Source organism: Anabrus simplex, chromosome 5 (assembly GCF_040414725.1).
Source record: "Anabrus simplex isolate iqAnaSimp1 chromosome 5, ASM4041472v1, whole genome shotgun sequence".
NCBI classification, from domain to species: domain Eukaryota; kingdom Metazoa; phylum Arthropoda; class Insecta; order Orthoptera; family Tettigoniidae; genus Anabrus; species Anabrus simplex.
This window is the reverse complement of record NC_090269.1, coordinates 369621514-369647165: the sequence shown is the minus strand read 5'-3', so window position 1 is coordinate 369647165 and position 25652 is coordinate 369621514. Positions and strand designations below refer to the sequence as shown.

Here is a 25652-nt window from a genome sequence, read left to right as displayed (position 1 = left end):
CTACCCCGATCTAAGTGTATTTTCCGGAAACAAAAATACATGTTACCTTATTTTTAAAGAAGATTCCAAATATTAATTTTCATGTCTGTAACATTTTCAGTTTTTAAGATATGAATGTCCTCATAAAAAATTATTCAACAATTTTTCACTACTTTTCACCTCCTGTTAAGTGCCCTCTCTGAAAACAAAAAGGAAAAGGTTCCTATATTTTAAAGGACTTTCCAAATACCAAGTTTCTTGTCTCTAGCATGTTAAGTTTTTGACATATAATGTAAAATTAAATGGCTTATGGCTTTTACTGCCCGGAGATCCCAGGATGGGTTCGGCTCGCCAGGTGCAGGTCTTTTGATTTGGCACCCGTAGGCTACCTGCGCGTCGTGATGAAAATGAAATGATGATGAAGACAACACATGCACCCAGCCCCCGTGCCAGGGAAATTAACCAATGATGGTTAAAATTCCCGACCCTGCTGGGAATAGAACCCGGGACCCCTGTGACCAAAGGCCAGCACGCTAACCATTTAGCCATGGAGCCGGACGACATATAATGTAGATATACCGGTACTCATTTTAAAAATTCACCCGCTTTTCCAATTCTTTTCAGTCCCTCAGTTGGATTTTCCGAGAAAAAAGTTTTTCATTAATTTTAAAGAATACTCAAATACCAGTTTTCATGCCTGTACATCTGTAATACCTTCAGTTTTTGAGAAAAATGTATACTCATAAGAATTATTCAACTTCTTCTTCCTCACTTCTTTCCACCCCTCTCCCACCTTAAGTGGACTTTCAGAAAACAAAAAATACGTGTTTCTTTATTTTGAAAGGAAATTCAAAATACCAACTTACACTTCTGTAACAGCTTCAGTTTTTAAGATAAAGTATCCTCATAAACGTATTTCAACTCTTTAGTTACTTATTTTCAACCCCACACCCCTTACGTCAATTTTCCGAAAAAGCAAATGCGTGTTTCTTTATTTTTAAAGGAGATTCCAAATACTAATTTTCACATCTGTAACATCTTCAGTTTTTGAGATATAATTATACTCATGAAAGTAATTCAAATCCTTTAACACCCCCCTTCCTACCCGTTAAGTTGATTCCCCCTCCCCAAAAGTGCGTGTTTCTTTATTTTTAAATGAGATTCCAAATACCAATGTTCACGTCTTTGATATTTTTAGTTGAAATGAACTGGCGTATGGCTTTTAGTGCTGGGAGATCCCAGGACGGGTTCGGCTCACCAAGTGCAGATCTTTTGACGCCCGTAGGCGACATGCACGACGTGATGAGGATTAAATGATGATGAAGACAACACATACACCCAGTCCCCGTGCCAGGTAAATTAACCAATGATGGTTAAAATTCCCGACCCCGCCAGGAATCGAACCCGGGACCCCTCTGACCAAAGACCAGCATCATTTAGGCATGGAGCCGGACAACATTTTTCATTTTTTGATATATAAGTATCCTCACACAAAGAATTCAACTAATTTTTCAATTCACACACACACACACACCTAAAGATGCGTCTTACTTTATTTTTTAAGGTGATTCCAAGTAAAAATTAATTTTCACATGTGCAACCTTAAGTTTTTGAGATAATTTTTTTCCATAAAAATAATTAATTTTTTTCACTTCCTTTCACCCTCTCCCTCTTAGTGAATTTTCAAAAAAAATAAAATAAAATAATCGTTTCTTTGTATATAAAGGAGTTTCCAAATGCCAACTCCCTTTCCACCAGCCCACCCCCAAGTTGACTGATTCCCCCCACCCCCCCCTAAATCCATGTTCCTTTATTTTTAAAGGAGATTTCAAATACTATTTTTCACTTCGGTACCATGTTAAGTTTTTGAGATATACTGTACAAATGCTCATTTTAAAATTTCAGCCCCTTTTTAGTTAACCTTAAGTGGAGTTTCCAATGTTTCTTTACTTTTACAGGAGATTTCAAATACCAATTTTTACATCTGTAACATTTTACGTTTCTGATATATACTGTAGATATAGTCTTTCTAAAAATTCACCCCAATTTGTCACTCCCATTTAACCCCCATTAATTAGATTTTCCAAAAACAAAAAAAAATATGTGTTTATTTTCAAAGGAGATCCAAATACCAATTTTCAGGTCTGTAATATTTTCTGTTTCTGAGATATAAGTATCCTCATTTAAGGCATTCAACCCTTTTTCACCCCTCTTATTGGGATTTTCCGAAAACCAAAAATATGTGTTTATTTTTAAAGGGGATTCTAAATAACAATATTTATATCTGTACACTTTAAAAGTTTTGACACACACACACACACACACACACACACACACACACACACACACACACACACACACACACACACACACACACACACACACACTCTCTCTCTCTCTCTCTCTCTCTCTCTCTCTCTCTCTCTCTCTCTCTCTTTAAATGTTAACCCCCCCCCCCTTTTCAATCCCCCATTAATTGGATTTTAAAAAAAAATGTGTTTCTTAATGTTTAAAGGAGATCCCAAATACCAATTTTCAGGTCCGTAATGCCTTCAGTTTCTGAGATCTAAGTATTCTCATTAAAGGCATTCAATCCATTCTTCACCCTTTTCCACCCTTCCTATTGGGATTTTCCGAAAACAAAAAAAAATACGTGTTTCTTTATTTTTAATGATTCTAAATACCAATTTTTACATCTGTAAACTTTCAAAGTTTTGAGATATATATACACTCATTTTAAAAATTCACCCCCCTTTTGACCCTCCCAATAATTGGATTTTCCAAAAACAAAAAAATATGTGTTTCTTTATTTTTAAAAGAGATCAAAAGTACCAATATTCAGGTCTGTAATATCTTCAGTTTCCGAGATATAAGTACCGGTATCCTGATTTAAGGCCTTCAACCCCTTTTTCACCCTTTTTTACCCCTCCTATTGGGATTTTCCGAAAACAAAAAATATACATATTTCCTTATTTTTTAAGATGATTCTAACTACCAATTTTTACATCTGTAAACTTTTAAAGTTTTGAGATATAGGTACACTCATTTTAAAATTTCACCCCCCTTTTTACCCCCTTTGCGACGGAATATCCAAAAATCCTCTCTTAGCGAGCACCTACATCTTAATATGAATGTATCCCCAAAATTTCATTTCTTTATGTCAAGACTGAATCAGTCAGTCAGTCAGGACAAGTTATTTTATATATATAGATGTTAATGGTATTTAAGTATGATAGTAAACAAAATTTATTAGATATGTAACCAGATTAATAAGTTAGAGAACATGCAGTGTAAATTAAAATTGTATTTTAAGAGTGCGTGTTCATATATGAATCAATATACCAGTGGACAACAAGACTAAGTGCATAAACTTGCCAAAAGTTGAACAATTTTAAATTTAAAATATTTCAGTGTTATTCCAATAATTTTATTTCTATTACATTTCAGTGTTTCGCTCTATGTATGTACATAATCCTATAAGCTATCTTTAACTAGTCAAATATGGACACCTATTGTAACAAAAAAAGCACATTTTAAAATAACTTTAATTATATTTTACGGAGCAATGCAAGTTCAAATACAAACAGGATCCTGATTATATTTTCATGATTTTGAGGTAGAAACATAGCTGATGATGCCCATAATATAAGGGTGAAACATGTCCCATTTATGAAATTAACAATAATGTAAAATTTCTTAATGTAATAAGAAAATATATTGTATTGAAAAGGTGGAAAATTTTAAAAATAAAATAATTATAAATAAAATAAATAAATAAAAATTAGATTTTAATATTAAAATGCCCTCATGTCTGAAAAATCATATCTAGTGTTTCCATATGCCTGCTGGATAGTTTTTATTTGTACATTCAGTAATACGTTTTCTCGCTTAACGAGGTTCTACTGCAAATATCTGTGCAAAATTACATGTTTTCAAAAATGTATGTCATGGTAAAGTTGGTGAAGATGTATTCAAACATTTTTCAGTTGGTAAGCACATAAAATTAAGATTATCTGCAGCTAAAATTTTAGCTAATGTTTGCTTCTGCTGATATGTGTGAATAACTGTTTTCACAAATTAACTATGCAACTATGCTAGATCCTGTTTGACTGACAAACATCTGTCGGCACAACTGAAAACAGCTTTAACTGAAATAAACTTGGATTTCAGTGAAATAATTGTTTAAAAAAACATCTTGTAATTAATTATCAGTTTATAGTAGTAGTAAATTTGTACTTGCTTTCAAATATAATACAAGCCTTGGATGGAAGTTTAAAAATGGAAATGGAACTGACAAGTCTCTGACTACAGTTGCACAGTATGATGGTATTGCTGATGTTCATGCAAGTGTTAGATCACAGAAAAAAACCCAATTTGGAACAATAAATATTTCAACATTGAATGGGAAGGAAGATTAATTGATTGACCTAATGGAGAGACGAAAAATTGACATCCTAGGATTAGGTGAAATAAAAGGGAAAGGAATGAAGAAACTAAGAAAGAGGTACACCTTGTACTGGATAGGTAACAGTAAAGAGAAAAGAAAAGAAATTGAGTTGGATTTGTAGCGAATCAGAATGATGAACCAACAGCTGAAGTTGAGTATGTAAATGAAAGAATTATAACAATGCACATAATGTAAATAAGGAACTACTGAAGATAGTACAGGTGTATGCTCCACAGACAAGATGTAGCATGAAAGAAAAAGAAGAGTTCCTGAATGAACTGGAAACACACATTGTTGGAGATGGGATCATGACAATGGGAGATCTGAATGCTCATGTGGGAACTGATAGAATGGGATACAAGAATATTCTGGGCCCACATGGGCATGGTGATAGAAATTAAGATGGAGAGAAACTGTTGGACTTTTGTATCAGAAATAACGTGATAATAAAGAACACATGGTTTATGAAGAGGAAGAGCCATAAGATCATACGATATAGTTGGGATGGACAGTATGGAAAACTCATCGATTTTATAATAAGAGTCCGAGAATGGGGAAAATACGTCATGAATATGAATATAATCCCTAGTGAAAGTGTGGAAGGTCATCATAGATTATTAATTGTGGAATTAAAACAAGTAAAAATCCCTAAAATTGTATTGAAGAAGAAACCAAAGATCAGGATTTGGGAATTGGAGGAGGAGGATAAAAGAATGGCATTCGAAGATTGTATAAAAAGGAAGTTGCCTAACACAGAAATACGAAGTGGAGAAGAAGAGTGGGACAATTTAAAATAGACATTTGTGGAAGCAGCAATTGAGGTATGCGGGAAAAGAAAAGCAAAAGTTAAGGAAAAGGAGACGTGGTGGTGGACAGACAAAATAAAAAAAGAAATAAAAGAAACGAACAAGGTGAAGAAAGGAATGGATAAGGAAAAGCAAAAAATGCACCAGAGGGATGAAAATAAGATAGAAAGGTTACATGTGGAATTCAAAAGATTGAAACTACAAATAAAGAGGAGTGTCAAGGAACAAAAGGAGAAATGTTGGGGAGAGTTTACCAACAAAATTGAGCAAGATAGTCAAGGAAATTAGAAACTATTATGCAGAGTAATAAAATTGAAAAGAATAAATCAAGAAAAAAAAATCAAGGTATTAAAGAGAGAAGACAGATCCATAGTACATGACGAAAAGGGTCTTCAGAAGGTGATGGTAAAGTATTTTGAAAAACTTTATAATGAGGAGGACTGCTTGGAGGAAGGAGTAGATAAGAAAATGGAAATAATAGATGGAGGAAAAGAAGAGAACCCGATAACATGGTTGGAACTTGGAAAGGGCAGTGAAAGCAATGACCAAAGGTAAAGCAAGTGGAAAAGACTAATTCAATGCTGATATGATTAAGGCAGCAGGAAGCATTGGACTACAATGGCTATACAGAGCCCTCAATGCCAAATGGAAGGATGAAAGGATATCTGAAGATTGGCAACAAGGAAGCATTGTACCATTGTTCAAAAAAGGAAATAGGAAGAAATGTGAAAATTATAGAGGTATAACCCTATTATCACATGGGCTAAAAATAGTGGAGAAAGTCATAGACAAAAGACTAAGGGATATAATAGAAATACGGTTAGAGGAAGAACATTATGGCTGTAGACCAAATACATCAACAATAGACTTAATATTTACAGTGCAAACGATAATGGAAAAACATCTGGAAAGGAACAAGGAAATCATATTTGTATTCTTGGATTTGGAAAAGCTTATGATACAGTTAAGAGAAAACATGTATGGGAATGCCTACTGAGATGAAATCTACCCAAATCATTAATTAACAAGATAAAAATGTTGTATCATGAGAGTAAAAGCAGTGTACAAGTGAGGAGTGGTGACTGAAACATTTTATACAAAAAAGGTCTCACAAGGAAGTGCACTGTCACCATTATTGTTTATTATATTGATGGATGAAATCATAAAACGTGTAAAACAGAGTATCAGTAGTGACGAAGTGAATGATGTATTTGCAGATAATAATACTTTATTAACAGAAATACCATTTTACATAACAGTAGAGAAGTATAGACAAACCACAGTAAAAAGAAAGTTCAATGGAGTATAAGTAGAAAAAATATGTACAGATATATACACAGGATATATTACAAGTAAGCACAGGAAAGTAATACAAAAGTAATACAAAACACAGTAAAAAGTAAGTTCAATGGAGTATAAGTAGAAAAATATGTACGGATATATACACAGGTTATATTACAAGTAAGCACAGAAAAGTAATAGTCAATTCTGGAGATTATGTAAGCGAGTTCTGAATTTTGACAATGAGCAGTTAAATATATCAATATCCACTTTGTTTAGAGGTCTTGACATTCGTTCAATTGGTCCATTGAATGCATAGTTAGTTCTATGCCAATTTGTAGACAATGGATTCTTGAACCTTGTGCGTCAGTCTGGTACATGTACGTTAATTTTTGCAAGGAGTTGTGGACAATTCACCAAGGAATGAAGCAATTTAAAAATGAAGAGTGTATCCAATAATTCACGGCGTTGTGACAGGCTATTGCAGATTTAAGGACTGTTGTAGGGATGTATAATCAACATTATCATATGAGAATCCTGCTCTAAAAGAATATAGACGAAGAAATTTATGTTGTACTGAATCTAATCTATGGATAGAGGTCTGATGAGAAGGGTTCCAAACAGGTGAACAGTATTCTAGTATAGGGCGTACCTTAGATACATACAGCAATCGATAGATAGCTAAGTTTGAAAATTCCCTAGAATATCTAGTAATGCAACCCAATCTTTGAAATGCTTTCTTACAAATATTTTCAATATGTTCATTAAATGATAGGTTATAACTGAATAAAATACCAAGGTCATTAACTTGTGAAACAGGAGTTAGAATGTTATTACTAAATTTGTACGAAAATGATATTTTCTTCTTGTTTAAAAAAAATGATATTATTTTACATTTCTCATGATTAAGTTTCAACCCATTTTGATTACAGTACTTTTCCAGATGATGTAAATCTTCTTGAAGTTTTAAACAATCAAGTAGACAATTTATTAGCATAAATTTTTTTGCATCATCGGCAAACAAAAGCAATTTAGAATTCTTAAGTATATTTTTAATGTCATTTATGTAGAGAGTAAAACGTAAGGGCGCAAGGTGAGACCCTTGAGGAACTCCACTGGTAACAATAATAGGCGCAGAAAAATGATTCCTTATTTTAACAATCTGCAGGCGATTTTTCAGATATGATTCAAACCATGAGAGGAGAGGCCCATTAATTCCGTAGCCCGTTAGTTTTTGCAGCAAGATATCGTGATCGACAGTGTCAAAAGCTTTTGAGAAGTCTGAATAAATGCAGTCCTCTTGGGAGTGGTTCTCTATTGCATCCAAGAGGAACTGATAGAATAAAAGAAGATTGCTACAGGTTGACCTTCCTGAAAAGAATCCATGCTGCTCATCAATGATGATGTTTCTAAAGAGAGGTGTGATTTTGTCAAGAATTATTGAGTCAAATATTTTGGAAATGTGAGAAGAAATTATAACTGGTCTATATTGTTTTTGTCAGTTTTATCACCATTTTTGAAAACTGGACTAACAAATCCTTTCTTCCATTCCAATGGAAAAACACCTTGGTTTAATGATAAGTTGAACAGATAAAAGAGTGCTTCACATAAAATAAATGAGCAGTACTTGAGCATGTAAGTTGAAACACCATCAGGTCCTACAGTTTTCTTTAATTCCAGAGATATCAGTTTGTTGTAAATTTCTGCCTTACTAATGTTTATAACTGATAGATTGACAGAGAAAGGATAATCATATGACATACTACTACTATTCTGATAAGAAGAATAGACAGATGAAAAGTGGTTAGCAAAATGTCAATATATTGTCTCAGTATGATAATGTGTACCCACATAATGCCTGTGATCATAATTCACAAGATATTTCACAACTTTCCTAGCCAGCACGAATGCCAATGGATAAGGTGGGGCACTTTCTATAAAATGTAAAGCTATCAGGGAGTCCAGACAATTCTAATATTTTAGCGTGAATTAACAAGTATGTACTGTCTTCCAACAGAATTTCACATCAAGGAAAGAACTACCTGTAAATTTTCTCAAATTTTGTATGTCACAATAATCACAAGATAATATATGACTTTATATGACCATCCAAATCAAGAAACAGTACAGGCATGTGTCAATGGCTAGGGACGACACGAGACACATTCACAGGGTGTTGGAATGCCAATGAAGTTCAGAACCTATGCATGTATTAAGATGAGTAAATAATAATTTACTGGAGCCCGCTGGAAATATCTGTAGGTAAGAAACTCGAGTTAGAAAATGATGATGATGATTAAGATCTTGTATTCCCTAAGATACATGTTCAAGATGTTGTGATTTCTCTTTACAGCAGAGTATAACATCCATAATAGTATCAATTTCAGCAGAAGCTCTCCTATCTACTCAGAAAGCTATTGGGGAGTCCTGACAATTCTAGTATTTTAGTGTGAATTAACAAGTATCTACTATCTATCTTCCAATGTCTGGCTCCATGGCTAAATGGTTAGCGTGCTGACCTTTGGTCACAGGGGTCCCGGGTTCGATTCTCGGCAGGGTTGGGGATTTTAACCATAATTGGTTAATTCCGCTGGCAAGGGGGCTGGGTGTATGTGTTGTCTTCATTATTTCATCCTCATCACGACGTGCAGGTCGCCTATCGGCGTCAAATCAAAAGACCTGTACTTGGCGAGCCGAACGTGTCCTTGGACACTCCCAGCATTAAAAGCCATACGCCATTTCATTTCATCTTCCAATGGAATTTTACAACAAGGAAAGAACTACCTGTAACTTTTCTCAAATTTTATATATGCCACAATAATTTGAAGGCAGGTATTTTGGCAGTGAAATGGAAATAAAAAGAATGAATTTTAACTATAACAAACAGAAAGATAACTCTGATACTGGACGAGTTCATTATTTATAGTCATGAACATGTTCAGAAATTGCATGAAAGAACAAGATGAAACAATTCCATGAGGTGGATTAATTGAAGTGAAGTGATGAATAGGACAAATAGACTTTGCAAGCGACAGTTCTTTTAGAGCATGTCATTTATGAGATTTTAAAATTCAGAAACTCATCTATCAAAGTTTACTGTCAATATGCTTCATGAAAACTTACATCTGGTTTCTCCTTACTCATGAGGTTAAAACATGTATCCAAGAGTTCTGCCAGGAACTCCTTTGGTTTCCGCAGTACCCAGCCAGGATTGTCCACAAATAGTCTTAAGTACACTCCTGCCACTACAAGCTCATTTGGATTTGCAGAAGTTACAATTGAACTATCTTCAGGAAGACGCCAGTTTACTTTAGGATTCTGCCTCTGTGCAACATGGTGCCTGTGAAAATAAAACATTAGTTCAGTTTGACTTTTTTCTATGTATATAACTCATTATACTGATCAAAATGTCTTTTAAATAAGGTATAATATTTGTGAGGTGCAACCACAGTTTTTTGAATGTATTATATTGAAGACAGAACGCTAGGAATCAGGATGGAACATATACAAAGGATAAATATAATGGAAATTCCAAACATGAAAACACACCAAGACAGCCATTTCTCAGCCATAACTAGATACAAATGATCATATTTTGCAACTGTATACAACAAAATTCATTTCAAATTACTGTGTGACCCTATGTACATACAGTAGACAATTAACTGACCATTGGATTAACTGACAGTATTATTATTTTTAAATAATCCCAGCTAAAATTATATTTGTCTGTTAGGCTATAATAAAGCGCTATGTCTCTTCAAGTATAAAATTGACCCTGTGTTGCCATTCACAACACATGGTATTTTCAACTGTTGGGTGAGCGGGACCCTTATTGGTTGCTGTTGAGACCAGCCTACCAAACATCACAGGTCATTCATGGAAGTTTTATAAACTCAATCTCAACGTTAAATCTCAACTATAGTCACTTAAGCTCCAGTTCTCACAATAACTATAAAAGTTTTCTGCGACACAATGTCATCAAAACAATTTAGTAAGAGAAAATTTAAAGTGTTGGACAGTGAAACAGAAGTCAGAATCACAGCAACAGGAAGCTTTTAGGTTATTAGGCCTCTCGTAAGTCCAATTCCTCATCCATGTTGTGGGATATGAGCAGCATATAGAAGTAGGGGAGTGCCTGTAAAGGTGAAGTACAGTGGGGACTTCTTGTGTCCTGAGACTGCTACAGCATCTGTGAAAGCCTTACCGAAACCCTGAAAATAGCAACTAATGGGGCTCTGGTGAAGCTACTGTCTAGCCGTATATGAGCTGGTTCTCCAAAGACTAAGGGAACAAACCCTAACAGAAAATCAGCATGCCCACTGAGCTTCAGGTGCTGTGGGCTAATAACTTCCACACTCAAGAGTGGAAACATTACAGGAACACATACAAAAGCCAACTGGAGAGATATGTCAATGGCAAATTTTGGAATAAAAAAACGGACTTAAATTGGTTTTGGAATGTACGGGCAATTTGGAAAATGGTAAGTTGGAACAGATTTCAAGAGAAATGGACCACTATGAGATGATGAAACATGATGAAATGGATTTGAAGAACACCAGCAGAAGAAGAAGATGATTACCATCAAAGCAGGGTGGGATTGTTGCTGACAAGAGAAGCACAAAACAGCCCTCTAGACACGAACCCAGTGTCAAACCCATCATTACAGCATGGCTCAAGACAAGAGTTAGAAATATCCACCTTGTACAGTGCTACGCATCAACAGAAACAATGGATCCTCAAGATAAGATCACTTCTATGGACAGCTTGAAAGTGTTGTAACCAAGACCAAGAAGAAAGATCAAAATACTAATCTGAAAATCTGAAACAAAAATGAGGAGATGCAAAGAGTACTAGAGAAACATGGTATGGGAGTCCAATATAATGTTTCTTTTTGCCTGAATAACAATTTTTCCTCTCAAAACATGCCATAAAATTACATGGGCCTTGCCAGATGGGAGAACACAAAATCAAATCCACCACTTTGTGATCAGCCAAATGTGGTGACAGTCCCACTTAGACACCCAGAACAAAAGAGGTGCAGATTATAGAAGCGATCGCCACTCTGTAATGGCTTTAAAACAAAGATTGCTACAGTAAATTGAAGAAGCAAATGAAGAGGAAATTCAACATCGAAAAACTGAAGGAGCATCACCATCACCATCATCATCAACATAATTAATTTCCCTCATCCAGCTCCCAGCAAGTTGGGTTAATTATGGCACCTTTCCATCTTCCTCAATCCAAGCACCACTGTTCCTCCTTAATTGTGTTCCAATCTACGTTTCTTTTAATTATACCATTCTTGATTGTTCTATCTCAGTCTCCATCATCTGCTTCAGCATTTTTCCCTCTTCTATCCTCTTAACATGTCCAAACCATCTAAGTATATCCCTCTCCATTCTGTTGTAAAGCTTTTCCACTGTGACTTTCTTCCTGATGTCCTTACAGTATTTTGTTCTTGTTTTTCTTATCACACTTCTTAAAAATTTAATTTCAATGGCCTGGATTTTATTCTCCTGTACTTTCGTCAGTATCCAGGTCTCTGCTGCATGTCAGTATTGTCTTAGACATTACCTCTTCACACTCCTTTAGTACTTCCTTCCTCAACATCAGGTTTCTCACACTCTGGTAGAATGCATTTCCTGTTTCATATCTCCATGTCCAGACCTGCATCCTGTATCAATTTGCTTCCCAAGTACTTGAAGCTCTCCGCAATTTCAAGGTTCTGTCCCTTTATTTTTATTATTCCTTTCCTCCCTTCCTCCTCTAGTCAACAACACTGTCTTACTCCTTTCTATGTTGATTTTCATTCTATAATTTTCAATAATCTCACACAACATGTCAAGTTACCCTTGTACTTCCTCTCTGTTTGCTCCCCACACCACAGTGAAGATTCAGACTGGTATGGTAAATTGAAGAAACAAACAAAGTGGACAAAGGAAATACATCATCAAAAAGCTGATATAAAAGAATTTGTATTAGAGCTGAAGAATAGGTACAGTTCACTTGAGAGCTCAGGTGAAGACCCAAATAAAACAAGTGTGAATGGTACATGGAAAAGGATCAAATCAGCCTTCTTGAACACAAGTGAGAAGATACTGGGATTTAAGTAAAACAAGAGAAAGCCTTGAATAAAATACCTGGAAGAAGATAGACGGAGGAAGAGATATTAAAGCACAGTTAAATCATGGCAAAGATGAAATGAAGAAGAAAAGCTTGATGGAACATTACAGCAAAGTGAATTGATGAATACAAAAAGCAGCAAGAGATGATAGAAGGAACCAGGTAAATAGACTAGCAGAGAAGGCACATGAGGCAGCACTCAGGCGAGATTCTAAACAGCTCTACAACATCACAAATCAGCTGTCTCGAAAGAAATTCAAACGGCCATGAATAGTGAAAACAAATGAAAAGATGGAAGGACCATTTCAGTGAAATGCTGAATATAGTTGTACAGGAGGATCAATGTGAGGCCGACTATCAGGAGGTCCCAGAACTGCAAGTGAATATAAACCTGCCAACGAAGAGTGAGATCATAAGGGCACTGAAGAACTGCAAGATAGGCAAAGCACCTGGTGTGGATAACATTGTGACAGAGGTTCTGAAAAAAAAAAAAACTATGAGGGAACTGCAAAGTGGTGTTACCATTGTTTGAAGACACATGGAACATAGACACACATTCAGAGGATTGGAAGAAGGGCACTGATGAAACTATTGACGAAGGGGAATCTGACATGTTGCATTAACTGGTGCAGAATTACATTCTTGTCTATACCAAGAAAAGCTTTTTTTTTTCCCAGAATCATACTGAATCAACTGAGAGAACTACTGGAGGCCATGTTCTGGAAAGAACAGGCAGTTTTTAGAGAACAATAATCCTGTACAGACCAAATTAATAGCCTAAGAATCATACTAGAGTAGTCCATGGAATATCAGTCATGTACTTGGTTTTTATTGACTTTGAAAGGGCCTTCGATAGAGTACAGTGCCAAGCAATCTGGAGAGTGATGCAGGGTTATGGGGTTACAATGAAAAACATTAACATGGAAAAAAAATGTTATACCTGTCACGTGGAAAATGGAGACACTTCTTTCTTTCTTTCTTTCTTTCTTTATTTTCTTTTGCTAGTGGTTTAAAGTCGCACTAACAAATCAAAGGTTTTCAGTGATGTAAGGATGGGAAAGGGCTAGACTGGAAAGGTAACAAGCCACGGCATTAATTAAGGTACAGCCTGGTGTGAAAATAGGAAACCATGGAAAAACATCTCAGGGCTGCTGACTGTGGGATTCGAACCTACCATCATGGAGACCTTTCAGAGCCCTTCCAAAAATAGTCATAACAGAGTGATAATTGGGAAGTCCTGTAAGAACAAGACAGTGGCAGCAAATCAAGTCAGATGGAGAACTCTTCTATGTGTCCTATGCTCCACTGAGAAGTCAAGATCATTGGCAAGCTTTTCCAAAATATTGCCTAGCAGTGGCAGACTGTCTGCACAGTCCCGCCTAGTTAGCAAATATGGTTCGCTAACCTCAGAGAATTAAAATGACTCTCCATTATCAAAAATTTCCTTTTGATATAGGTATAATTGGCAAAAGTTAGAATAATAGAAAGATTCACGTTGATGAATTGGTGGCCACTGACAGGGATGCCAATGATAACAATGGCTAGGAAGAAGGGATTATACCTTGATAGTGTATTATTCTACAAATTGCCCTTGAATGAGCAGAAACCTTCATTCATTTTATTGAGCAAGAAGATGACACTTCATTCCTGGGCATTATTTAACTCTGGATAATTAGAATGGACATCAGCAAAATAGTTGCTGGTAGTAAAATTCAGAAGAAAGTTGCAGACTTTTTAAAAGAACATAAAATATGGTATGAGCAAGTTGAACTGATTTTCTGTTATTCTGCTGCTCTTCATTATGAGAGAGAATTAAGGCTCAACTGTAATTGAAAAATTTGTGTAAATCACTGATAATGAAAAAAAAAACAACAAAAAAAAAAACAAGAAAAAAAATCATCCCCCTCAAAATTTGCATTTCCTTCCACCAGGAAAAAAAAATTAGAAAAAATCAATAAGGCTTCAATGTACAGTATCACATTGATCTTCTTCTTGTTCTTCCTAACATTTTCCCTCTGGTGAAGGGTCCGCTGTTCTAATCTCGGCTCGCCATTTTGCATGGTCTTGGGCATCGTGTGGTTTTAAGTCCAAAGTCTTCATATTCACATTCACTGTGTCATGCCAACGCTGCTTTGGACATCCACATGGTTGATTCCCATTCGTTTCAAACATGTGGGTGAGATTGACTACTGTTACAGGTGCAGCACACAGGACATGACCATACCAATGGAGATGTTTTTCCAGTGCCTTCTCAGTGATGGGTGCAATGCCCATTTGCTGGCGGACGGTGTCGTTTTTGACATGACGCAGGAGTGTGATGCCCATCAACCAGCAGAGCATGCGCATTTCCATGGTGTGTAATTGGCGCTATGTAGCTTTGACAGCTGGTCGAGATTCAACACTGTATAATGCAACAGGACGTACTGCCATCCAGTATATTTTCGATTTCAGATGTAGTGGTATCTTTCTGTCGCAGAGTAGGCCTGTGACTTCTCTCCATGTCATCCATGCTGCCTCTATCCTACTTTGCACTTCATCACGTATCCCACCATCGGTCTGCAAATGAGATCCTAGATACCTGAATTTACGGTCTTTGTTAAGGTCTCTCCATCAACTTGAACTGAGCCATTGCTTGGGATGGTTTCCAGGTATTTGGACTTCTTTTTGTTCAGTTTAAGACCATACTGTGAGAGACGGCTGTTCCAAACTTCAACTTAACGCTGTAATCCACTTCTGGTGGTATCAACAAATGCGACATCATCTGCATACAAGAGAGTCCAAGGGACACTCTTCTGCAGGTCCTGTGTTACTGTGTCCATGACAAGAATGGGGACAATGTGGAGCCTTGGTGTACACAGACTTTCACTCTTCGAGATGCCGACAGCGCAACGCGCATGACTTGTGGTGTTTGTGTAACACATCTTGATCCAATTGATAAGCATTTCTGGTACACCATGGTTACGAAGAGCATACCAGACCACACGATGTGCAACACGGTTGAAAGCCTTTTTCAAAATCAATGAAGGCAATATGCAGTGGCCGTAGTTTCTCTCAATGCTTCTCAATGAGCATTCTGGCAGCAAAGATGGGTTGGTTGTTACAGCACCCTTGACGAATCTGCACTGGTTGGTACTAATGCCGACAATATCACGCAGCCGTCGATCGAGGATTCTCTCAAATATCTTCATTGTGTGCGACAGGAGGTGAATTGGACGGTAATTTTCACATTCTGCTGGGTCACCTTTTTGCTTATGATGCTTGCAGCCCAATCACTGGGAACAGAGCCAGAGTACATTATGGCACTGAAAAAGTTGGTCAGCCAGGTGATCGTGGGTTCTTTTAATTCCTGCTATTTCCAGAAGTCTGCTAGAAGATCATTGGGTCCTGGCGCATTCTGGTTCTTCACGGTTCTTTTTATGCACAATTTCTTGGACATGGGCTGTCCATAACCACGTCTGCCTGTCAATACGGTGGGAACCAGGTTTTGTTGTACCCAAGGCGTTGGTGACTTCCTCTGGTGTGATATGTGAGATAGGACCTGCTGTTGGATTACTTTCTGGAATAGGAGGATGTGGGAACTCAATGTTCGAAATCTCTTCAAAGTGTTTTGCCAACATTTGAGGATGTTCTGTTTGTCTTGTAATTGCTGACCATCTTTGTCCTTTATGCATACATAATGCTCAATATCCTGTGCAGACTTTGTTCTAGCTTTGGCCATACGAAAGATAGTTTTCTCTCCTTCCTTTAAATCCAGTGTTACATACAGGTCACTATAGTGACTGTGCCTAGCTTCAAAAACAGCTTTCTTAGCCTCAAGTTTGGCTATGACATACCTTTCCCTGTTCTCTGGAGTTTTGTGTGAAACCCAGTTTCTACATGCCTTCTTCTTTTTATGCACAATTTCTTGGACATGGGCTGTCCATAACCACGTCTGCCTGTCAATACGGTGGGAACAGATTTTGTTGTACCCAAGGTTGCTGTGGCAGTTGCAGTAACAGATTTCCAGAATGTGATCCACGTGTTGTCAAATGCATTCAGGTCGATGGGAGGAAAATTTACACTGTCTGCTAGGGTCTCCTTTTGGTCTTTAAGCTTCCACCACTTGATCTTTTTGGGGGCATTTATACCCCCACCCCCACCCCCACTTCTACAATGTTTACACATCTTTAAATCTGCCGCGGGCAGCTTATGCTGAGGGGCTACACAGTCAGATGGTATGACCTTGACATCTAATACTAATCTGAGATCACACCATCGAACAAGGATAAAGTCAATTTGGCTGCTATAGTCACCACTAGTATAGGTGATGAGGCGGTTGATGCGCTTTTGAAAAATGTGTTTTCAATAACCATGTCATCTGCCTTGGCAAAATCCAATACCATCATCATTTCTGGATACGGTAGCCATTACCACCATGGCAGGTATAACCATCCTTGGTGTGACCAACATACATTGGGATCACCACAGAGAAGTAGAAACTCATCTTGAGGACACGCTGAAACACTGTCTTGGAGCTCCTGCCAAACCTGTTCCTTTTCTAGGTCACCACAGCCAGATTGTGGCGCATATGCAGAGAAAACACAGAGTCGAGAAGATAGTGTGGTGATAGTAATTGACATAAGGCGTTCTGAATCGTGCTGAACCTCAGCAACTCGATCTCGCAGGCTGGCGCAGACAACGATAGCCACACCATTCCTGTTGGATGTATCATGGTAGATCAGTTTATAGCTACCTCTGATGTCATGAGATTTCTGGCCTTTCCAATGTGTTTCTCGCACAAATGCAATGTCAACATTCCATTCTTTCAGCATCGCTGCTAGATTACAACTGCGTCCAGTAAGAGTCCCAATGTTGAGCGTAGCGATGCATAAATGTTGTTTGTATTGAGCTAGCTTCTTTAGCTGGTTCCGCCCTTAAACCAGTAGCCCTTGTCTATTTGTCACTGTGGTCAGGTGAGGCCGTCGCGTGTCCCTTCTACGGGACGTCCTAGCATTATCCGACAAAACTGACGTAGACATGATTTATGGGTTGTGACAGAGTTTGTCGCTGGGACATTTTAGAACTATTACCAACAGGAATTTAGACCGCCCCTAACATGGTCAACAAACGTCTTTTGTAGCCGCTCCTAACATGAAGAACAGATGCTAACTCAGATATATGCCCAAAGTTATGGACAAATACCTTTTACTAATCCTGAGTACTAGGATGCCACTTCTGCCAGCCGCACTGTTCCGAATTCCAGCTTCTCAACTGTTGCTACCATTGTGGACTTCACTCATAACCCTGAGCTGGAGCCTTCCATATTTATGACCCCTGAAGAGAGGGTGTCCAAGTATTATAAACCCTCAGGAGTAGGGCTGCCTGTTGGTCCGCGGGTTCATTTCCAAGGTATCTCACCACACATTTCTGTAGGCCTCCTATCCGCCACCTCGGAATGTGCCCTCTAGGGGTTGACAGGCTTTCCCGAGGGCACAGTATCACACTGATATATGCAATGATCACATGGCCAGAGTGATTCAATTTGTTAAAAAGATTAATACAATTCAGTGAATAAATTTCCTTGTGAACTCAGCATAACTGTTAAAATATGTGAAAATTTGCATTGTTGAATCATAAATATTCACAATTGTAAAACAATAGAGAGAATAATAACATAAGATGAACTTACTCTTCTCTCAGTTCAGCAATTGTACTGCAGACTCTCTTCCGACAGTCTGTATCCCAAATGAGTTCTGGGTTTTCATGAGTGTTCTCAAACATATGCACACATGCTTGAGGACTGTCTCGCATGGCATCAGCAAAAGCGGGAGGAAGGAAACGTCCCAAAGTCAAGCGCACTTTTGGTCCCATAAGTTTATCAGCCATCATACGCGCTAATAGTTCTGCACATTTTTCCCTTACAATGGAAACATTAGAATTGCAGAACAGATCCAGCAAGTAAATGACTGCACCTGTAAGAAAAAAATCTGGATTAAGGATCATGAATACCAGGAGATCTGAGGGATATACTTCAAAATTTAAGAAGGCAGAGGGGAATTCTCATAGAGGCAAGTGTAAAATTCTGACTGGATACTAAGTTCCAAAGATCTGATGGTCAAGGTCTGGCAATCACAGATTAAATCTACAAATCCTAGGTAAAATAACTAAATCCATCATTTGTAGAAAGAGAGAAGTCACATATAACAAAAAAACATAAGGACATTTTCATAACCTATGACTAAAATCCTCATAATTCAGTGTAAAAGGGAGACAATTCCCATTAATGTACATGCTTCGTTCTGTCACATTAAATTTTGTTTCATTTGAATAAAGTTACAAGTCCACAAGTGAACATGGACTTGTAACCTTCTTTCAATCATAGGAGGTTGTGCTTTGCAGTTGTCATTTGTTTAGTTGTGCATTTCACGTTTTTTCTATTCACAAACAAATTTCCATTGTCCAGTAAAGATGTAGCATTTGGATAAGCAGGATACCACCTTTGCCACACAAAATAAAGAGAGGTGTTTGTAATTCAAATGAATATAAGAGAAATAAAATCAGGAATTTCAAGATCAAGGGTCTTGCTCATGTGAATCATGCAGGCAGACATGTTCCAGTATGCAAAACAGAAAATCCTTGCAAATAAGTTGAGGTTATGATATAGTATTACATTTTTTTTTGCCCTATTAGTTTTATTATTTTTTTAATACATTACCTGATATGACATGGTAATATGCAGTCATATGCTATACCATCGTTCTTTCATTTCACAGTTGTCGCCAGAAATGCTTTGAAGGAGGGTGCGAAATAACACAGGCAGGCATCTCATGCTACATAGACAGCCTTGAATCAAAAAATGCTCAAGATTTGTACCTTCAAAGTCTCACTGAATGCCTACCAGTTAAACAGCAACGCATTCAAAAGGAAGGTAACCCGAGATCAGCAACATACATTTACCATGTCATGCTTAATGGTATATGCACACAGGTATGTAAGATAGCATTTGACTATGCAAGCTGCAAGAGACAAGAATATCTCCAGTGGAGAAGAGAAGGAAAGCACCGAATCCTCGTGCTACACCAGGGGAGGAACTTGCAAGAATACATAATCATATTATTTATTTTCCTTTAAAAGAAACGTACTATGGAGGTAAAGAAGTTCCCCATCTAGATGCAAGACTTTCTGTTCGGATAATGCACTCTCTCTTTAAAGAGCAGCACCCAGACACCAAATTAACTTACCCATTTTAGGTTAAATATTTTCATGATAATTGTTCATATTGTTTTGGAAGACCACAGATTGACATATTCTGCACCTGTGAGGAGTTAGTTGTGAAGATAAAAACTCCTCACCTCAATGACATGGCTAAACGAGTTGCTGTGGCCGAACTACTAGTTCATAAGAGAACAAGTCAGAAATTTTATAAGAAAATTAATGAACTAGAAAAGAAATACACAGACCATGCACAAGCAGCTGCCCCAAGTTTTGACTTTATGCAGAATCTTCCAGTCTCGGTGATACCTGTACAAGAGATGTTTTACAGTAGGCAGCTATGGGTAAATGTCTTTAATGTACTTCATATACAACATACGAAGAGGACATTCATGTTTCTTTGTCTATCATGAAGGACAAGCGCAGAAAGGTAGCAACGAGTATGTACTTTCCAGCATCAGTACATTGAAGAAGAAGTATCGTCTTCAGTAACAGAACTGCATTTGTTTTTTGATTCCTGTCCTGGTCAGAATACGGCCCTACGGTATAGGGGAATTGAGCCTGCCTCTTACCCGGAGACCCTGGGTTTGATTCCTAGCCAGGTCAGTGATTTTTACCTGCATGTGAGGGCAGTCAGCCTACGTGATTACAAATGAGGAAATATCTGACGTTGAGATGATGACCCCGGTCTAGAAAGCCAAGAATAACGGCCGAGAGGATCCGTCGTGCTGACCACACGACACCTCGTAATTTGCAGGCCTTTGGGCTGAGCAGCGGTCGCTTGCAAGGCCATGGCCCTTTGGGGCTGTTGCACCATGGGGTTTGGTTTGGTTCTAGTCAGAACCATAATCACACAATGGTAAAATTTATTTTGTCATTAACAGATAGTGGAAGTTTTCAGAAAATATTCCACAACTTTCCAATAAGAGAGTAGTGCGGAAGAGAGACAGGACATACACAATTCGAGAGCATGTAAAAATGATAGTCACAGCTCATACACAAGGCTGTTTTACTGTTATTCTTGTAGATGGAGATAATATTCTAGATTTCAAGAGTTGCTGGCCAACTTCCTATAAAAGAACTTGCTTATTTCTAGAGACATCGTCTAGAAACGTTCCAAGAGTCACACCAAGTGAAAACATAGATGGGCTTGTAAACCATACATTTCACCTCCTGGCACGGCCATACCAAACCCCAGAATGAACTTAATTGCAGCACATCCTCGTGGTCAAGTACCATTAAATAGAAAGAAATCAGAAGATAACAGAAAAATGATAAAATACATTCCTTCTGAGTATTTGGGTTTCTATGAAGAAATATTGATATAGCCAACAACTGAGGGAGAAGAAGAAAGCAATGAATCAATGAATGAAAATCAGAAAACCATTATGTACTTGCATAATATATTGTATTTGAACCTGAATACATTTTTCCGAATTATATTTATGATTATTTAATCAAGCTGTTTGATAATATCATTTAAAATGAATAAATCATTTGAAAAACATGGCAAGCCCACGATATATTTTGACCACTGGAGTTACGTTAATCTTTTAAATAGTAATATGTTTATGTGTGATGTAATGCCTAATCAACCTTTTATAGTTTAAGTTAGTTTTGAATGCAGAAGTATTAGAATACATACATACATTATCATTATAGACCGTTATGCCTTTCAGCGTTCAGTCTGCAAGCCTCTGTGAAATTACTAATTAGAATTAATCACTTTATACAGTTTTTCTTTCATTCCTGAAAAATTACTTGTAATGGACTTTTCTCCTTTTTTAAATGGTGGATTCAATTGCAGCCAGTTCATCATGAGAAGTAAATAATTTTCCATATCAACGAATAGTAACAGTATGATATCATTGAAGTTGCAATACAGACAACATATTCAAGCAAGGAAAGGAAAACTCAGGACTGAAAAGGAGTTAACCAAGCAAGAATGAAAAAGGATTATATTACAGATTCAGTGGGGTTGGGGGCACTGAAACTATGATATATTTTAACAAATCATTATCAGTATAAGAGAAGAAAGAATCCAGTGTGAAGTTGCCTAGCATTTTTGAAAAATATTTCCCAATTAATCCATTTCCTATTCTTTGACATGTGTATTTACAGCCCTTTTTAAGTAAGATTGATATAGCAAAGCTAAAATGGTTTGGGCACATGATGAGAATGCCAGGAGAGAGAATACCAGAGAGAACATTCATGGATACAGAGACTGGAAAGAGGCCTAGGGGACAGCCTAGAATGAGATGGAGGAGCTCTGTTGTGGACTGTATTGCAAATAGAGGAGTCGATAGCAATAAAGTACTAGAAGAGGATGGTGGAAAGATCGAGTAAGGTGGAGGGCTTTGGTACACTACCCTACCCAGAGAGAATGTGGAAAAGGGAATGGATGAAGATGATTTAAGCAAGTGACTCTTCCTCTCTCTCTTTCCTTCCCTAGTTTTACAGTCATTCACAAATATGCAAAAAATCTTCCAGCTGTGCATACATCAGCCAGCAGGGAAATGGCAAAAAGAAGAATAGCTCCAAGGTATAGATAATTTGGTGCGAACCTAAAAGACATTTTATTTTCCTTCCAGTTTCACTGATTTTCTCTGCTAGGTCCAGTACTAAGCAATGAGCTCATGATTCTTCATAATCAGCCTACACCACATATCAATCAATCAATCAATCAATCAATCAATCAATCAATCAATCAATCAATCAATCAATCAATCAATACTGATCTGCATTTAGGGCAATCACCTAGGTGGCAGATTACCTATCTGTTGTTTTCCTAGCCCTTTCTTAAATGATTTCACAGAAATTGGAAATTTAATCAGTTATATACTTGTCGGTTATATCTTGTTCTACATTATATATTAATTGTGTTGATTTATGAGTGATGAATGGCATTTATAAAATTTCATAGAGCATCAATATTTGTTTATATCTGTTCAACAACCAGAGGTTACATAAAATTTCACTATCTAGAGAGAGATCATCTATATATTATATAAAATAACATGTCCTGACTGATTGACTGATTTATCATCGCCGAGCCAAAACTACTGGACATAATGAAATGAAATTTTGAGGATACATTTATTTATAGTACAATGAAGGTGCTCGCCAAGAAAGTATTTTTAGATATTCCGTTGCTAAGGGGATGAAAAGGGAGATGAAATTTTAAAATGAGGGTATCTATATCTCAAAACTTTAAAAGTTTACAGATGTAAAAATTGATATTTAGAATCTCCTTTAAAAATAAAGAAACATGTAATTTTCCCCCCCAGAAAATCCCAATAAGAGGGATGAAAATTGGTTGAATGCCTTTAATGAGGATACTTATATCTCATAAACTGAAGATATTACAGACCTGAAAATTGGTATTTGGGATCTCCTTTAAAAATAAAGAAACATGTATTTTTTTTTTGAAAATCCAATTAATGGAGAGTGAAAAGGGGGGTGAATTTTTAAAATGAGTATCTATATCTCAAAACTTTTAAAGTTTACACACGTAAAAATTGGTATTCAGAAACTCCTTTAAAAGTAAAGAAACATGTACTTCTTGTTTTTGTAAAATCCAAATAATGGGGGGGGGGGGTGAAAAGGGGGGTAAATTTTTAAAATGAGTGCATCTATATCTCAGAACTTTTAAAGTTTACACATGTAAAAATAGGTATTTAGAATCTCCTTTTAAAATAAAGAAACACATATTTTTGGTTTTCAGAAAATCCCAATAGGAGGGGTGAAAAAAGTGTGAAAAATGGGTTGAATGCCTTAAATGAGGATACACTTATCTCAGAAACAGAAGATTATGGACCTGAAAATTGGTATTTGTGATCTCTTTTGAAAATAAAGAAAATGTATTTTTTTGTTTTTGGAAAATCCAATTAATGGGGGTTAAACAGGAGTGACAAATTGGGGTGAATTTTTAGAAAAACTATATCTACAGTACAGCTCAGAAACGTAAAATGTTAGATGTAAAAATTAGTATTTGGAATCTCCTGTAAAAGTGAAGGAACATAGGTGATTTGTTTTTGGAAACTCCACTTAAGGGGAACTAAAAAGGGGGTGAAATTTTAAAAGAAGCATTTCTACAGTGTATCTCAAAAACTTAACAAATTACTGAAGTGAAAAATAGTATTGTCTATCTCATTATAAATAAATAAACATGTATATATTGCTTCTGAAAAACCACTTGGGTGGAGGGGTACAAGTGACTGAAAATGGGGTTAAATTCTTTTAATTAGGATACTGATATCACAAAAGCTGAAGATGTTACAGACATGAAATTTGGTATTAGGAATCTCCTTTAAAGATAAAGAAATTGTATTTTTTGTTTTCAGAAATCCACCTAAAGTGGGAGGGGGAAATTAAAAAATGAGTTGAAGTATTTGCATGAGGATACTATTATCTCAAAAACGAAAGATTTTGCAGACATGAAAATTGGTATTTGGAATCTGTTTTAAAATTAAAGAAACACATATTCTCGGAAAATCCAATGAAGAGGTGTGGGGAGGGAGGTGAAAGAATTGAAAAATTAATTGAATTAATTGTATGAGAATACTTACATCTAATAAAAACTAAAGTTGTTATAGACATGAAAATTGGTCTTTGGACCTCCTTTAAAAACAAAGAAAAAAGCATTTTTGGGGGAAAACATCTTTGGGGTGGGGGTGAAAAGGAGTTGTATTCCTTTTATGAGGAGACACATCTCAAAAACTGAAGATGTTAGAGCCGTGATAACTGGTATTTTAAGGTCCTTTACTATTAAGGAAACGAGTACCTTTTGCCGAAAAATTCACTTAAGGGGGAGGGGGGAGCGTGAAAGGAAGTGAAAAAGAAGAGAATTTTTTTAATAGGAATACTTATATCTCAGAACTGAAGGTAACAGACGTGAACATTGGTATTTGGAACCTCCTTTAAACATAAAGAAACACGCCTTCTTTTTTTTTGGGGGGGGGGGGGTAAACCAACTTAACGGCAGTGGGGTGAAAAGGAGTTGAGACCAATTGATTTTACTGCTCATAATGTACTTTTTCTGATCATAAACTAATCATTTTTAATCTTTCCTGGGTTCGTTTTCAAGAGTCATCTTTTCCTTTGGAGACCTTAAGGTTAGATTACAGTAGATTCTGCTGGCATATAAATAAAAATTTAAACACATTTAAAATAAACGATAGGAATTATATTAACCGTGCAATTGTTTAACTCTATAACAAGGTCAATTATGCATGGAAGTACATCATTCGTGTCGCCAGAAATCTCGTGCACTTGCCTACGAGCGACAATGGTGCTGGTCACATTGTCAGCAATGACAATGGCAGCAGATGTAATTAACCGCCAAGTAGCGGTCTTGCATCTTGCTGTGGGGTCCAGAATAACAACAACAACAACAACCTAAATTCAACTAATATCACCCACTCTAATAGTAAGAATAAGAATTTTAAAAATGTTCTGGACCATCGTCAAAATGTGCGGACCACGCTGGAAACGGGTCCTGGCCGGGTAATGACTACAATTGCAGTCCGGCCGCGGGTTCAATACCGCCTAGGCACCCAAGACGACACCACGCCGGATCTTCTCAAGGATTTGATCCATATTAAAAATGCTTATAGGAAAAGATGGCAAAGAAAGATTTAGGGACCCAACTGACTGGGTGGAATACCTGGACCTAGCCCGGGAAGTACGAAATCGATTGCTGGAAAGAAAGATTGAAAAGTGGGAGGAACTTTGCCGTAATCTCTCAGAAAACGAGTCAGATCACGAATTTTGGCGGATTCTCTCAGAAAATGAGTTAGATTGCGAATTTCGGCAGATTATAT

The 25652-nt window shown here is 36.9% G+C and overlaps 1 protein-coding gene across 1 annotated transcript in view; it reads right to left on the bottom strand.

Annotated features, from left to right (window-relative positions):
* The window catches only part of Rme-8 (receptor mediated endocytosis 8), a 397451-nt gene that overhangs the window by 65649 nt on the left and 306150 nt on the right, over window positions 1–25652 (bottom strand). The window contains exons 32-33 of the mRNA XM_067147687.2: window positions 18308–18590; window positions 9637–9853 (exon numbers count right to left, since the gene is read on the bottom strand). Coding sequence (XP_067003788.2) covers window positions 9637–9853; window positions 18308–18590 — 500 coding nt within the window. The remainder of the gene's footprint in view (window positions 1–9636; window positions 9854–18307; window positions 18591–25652) is intronic.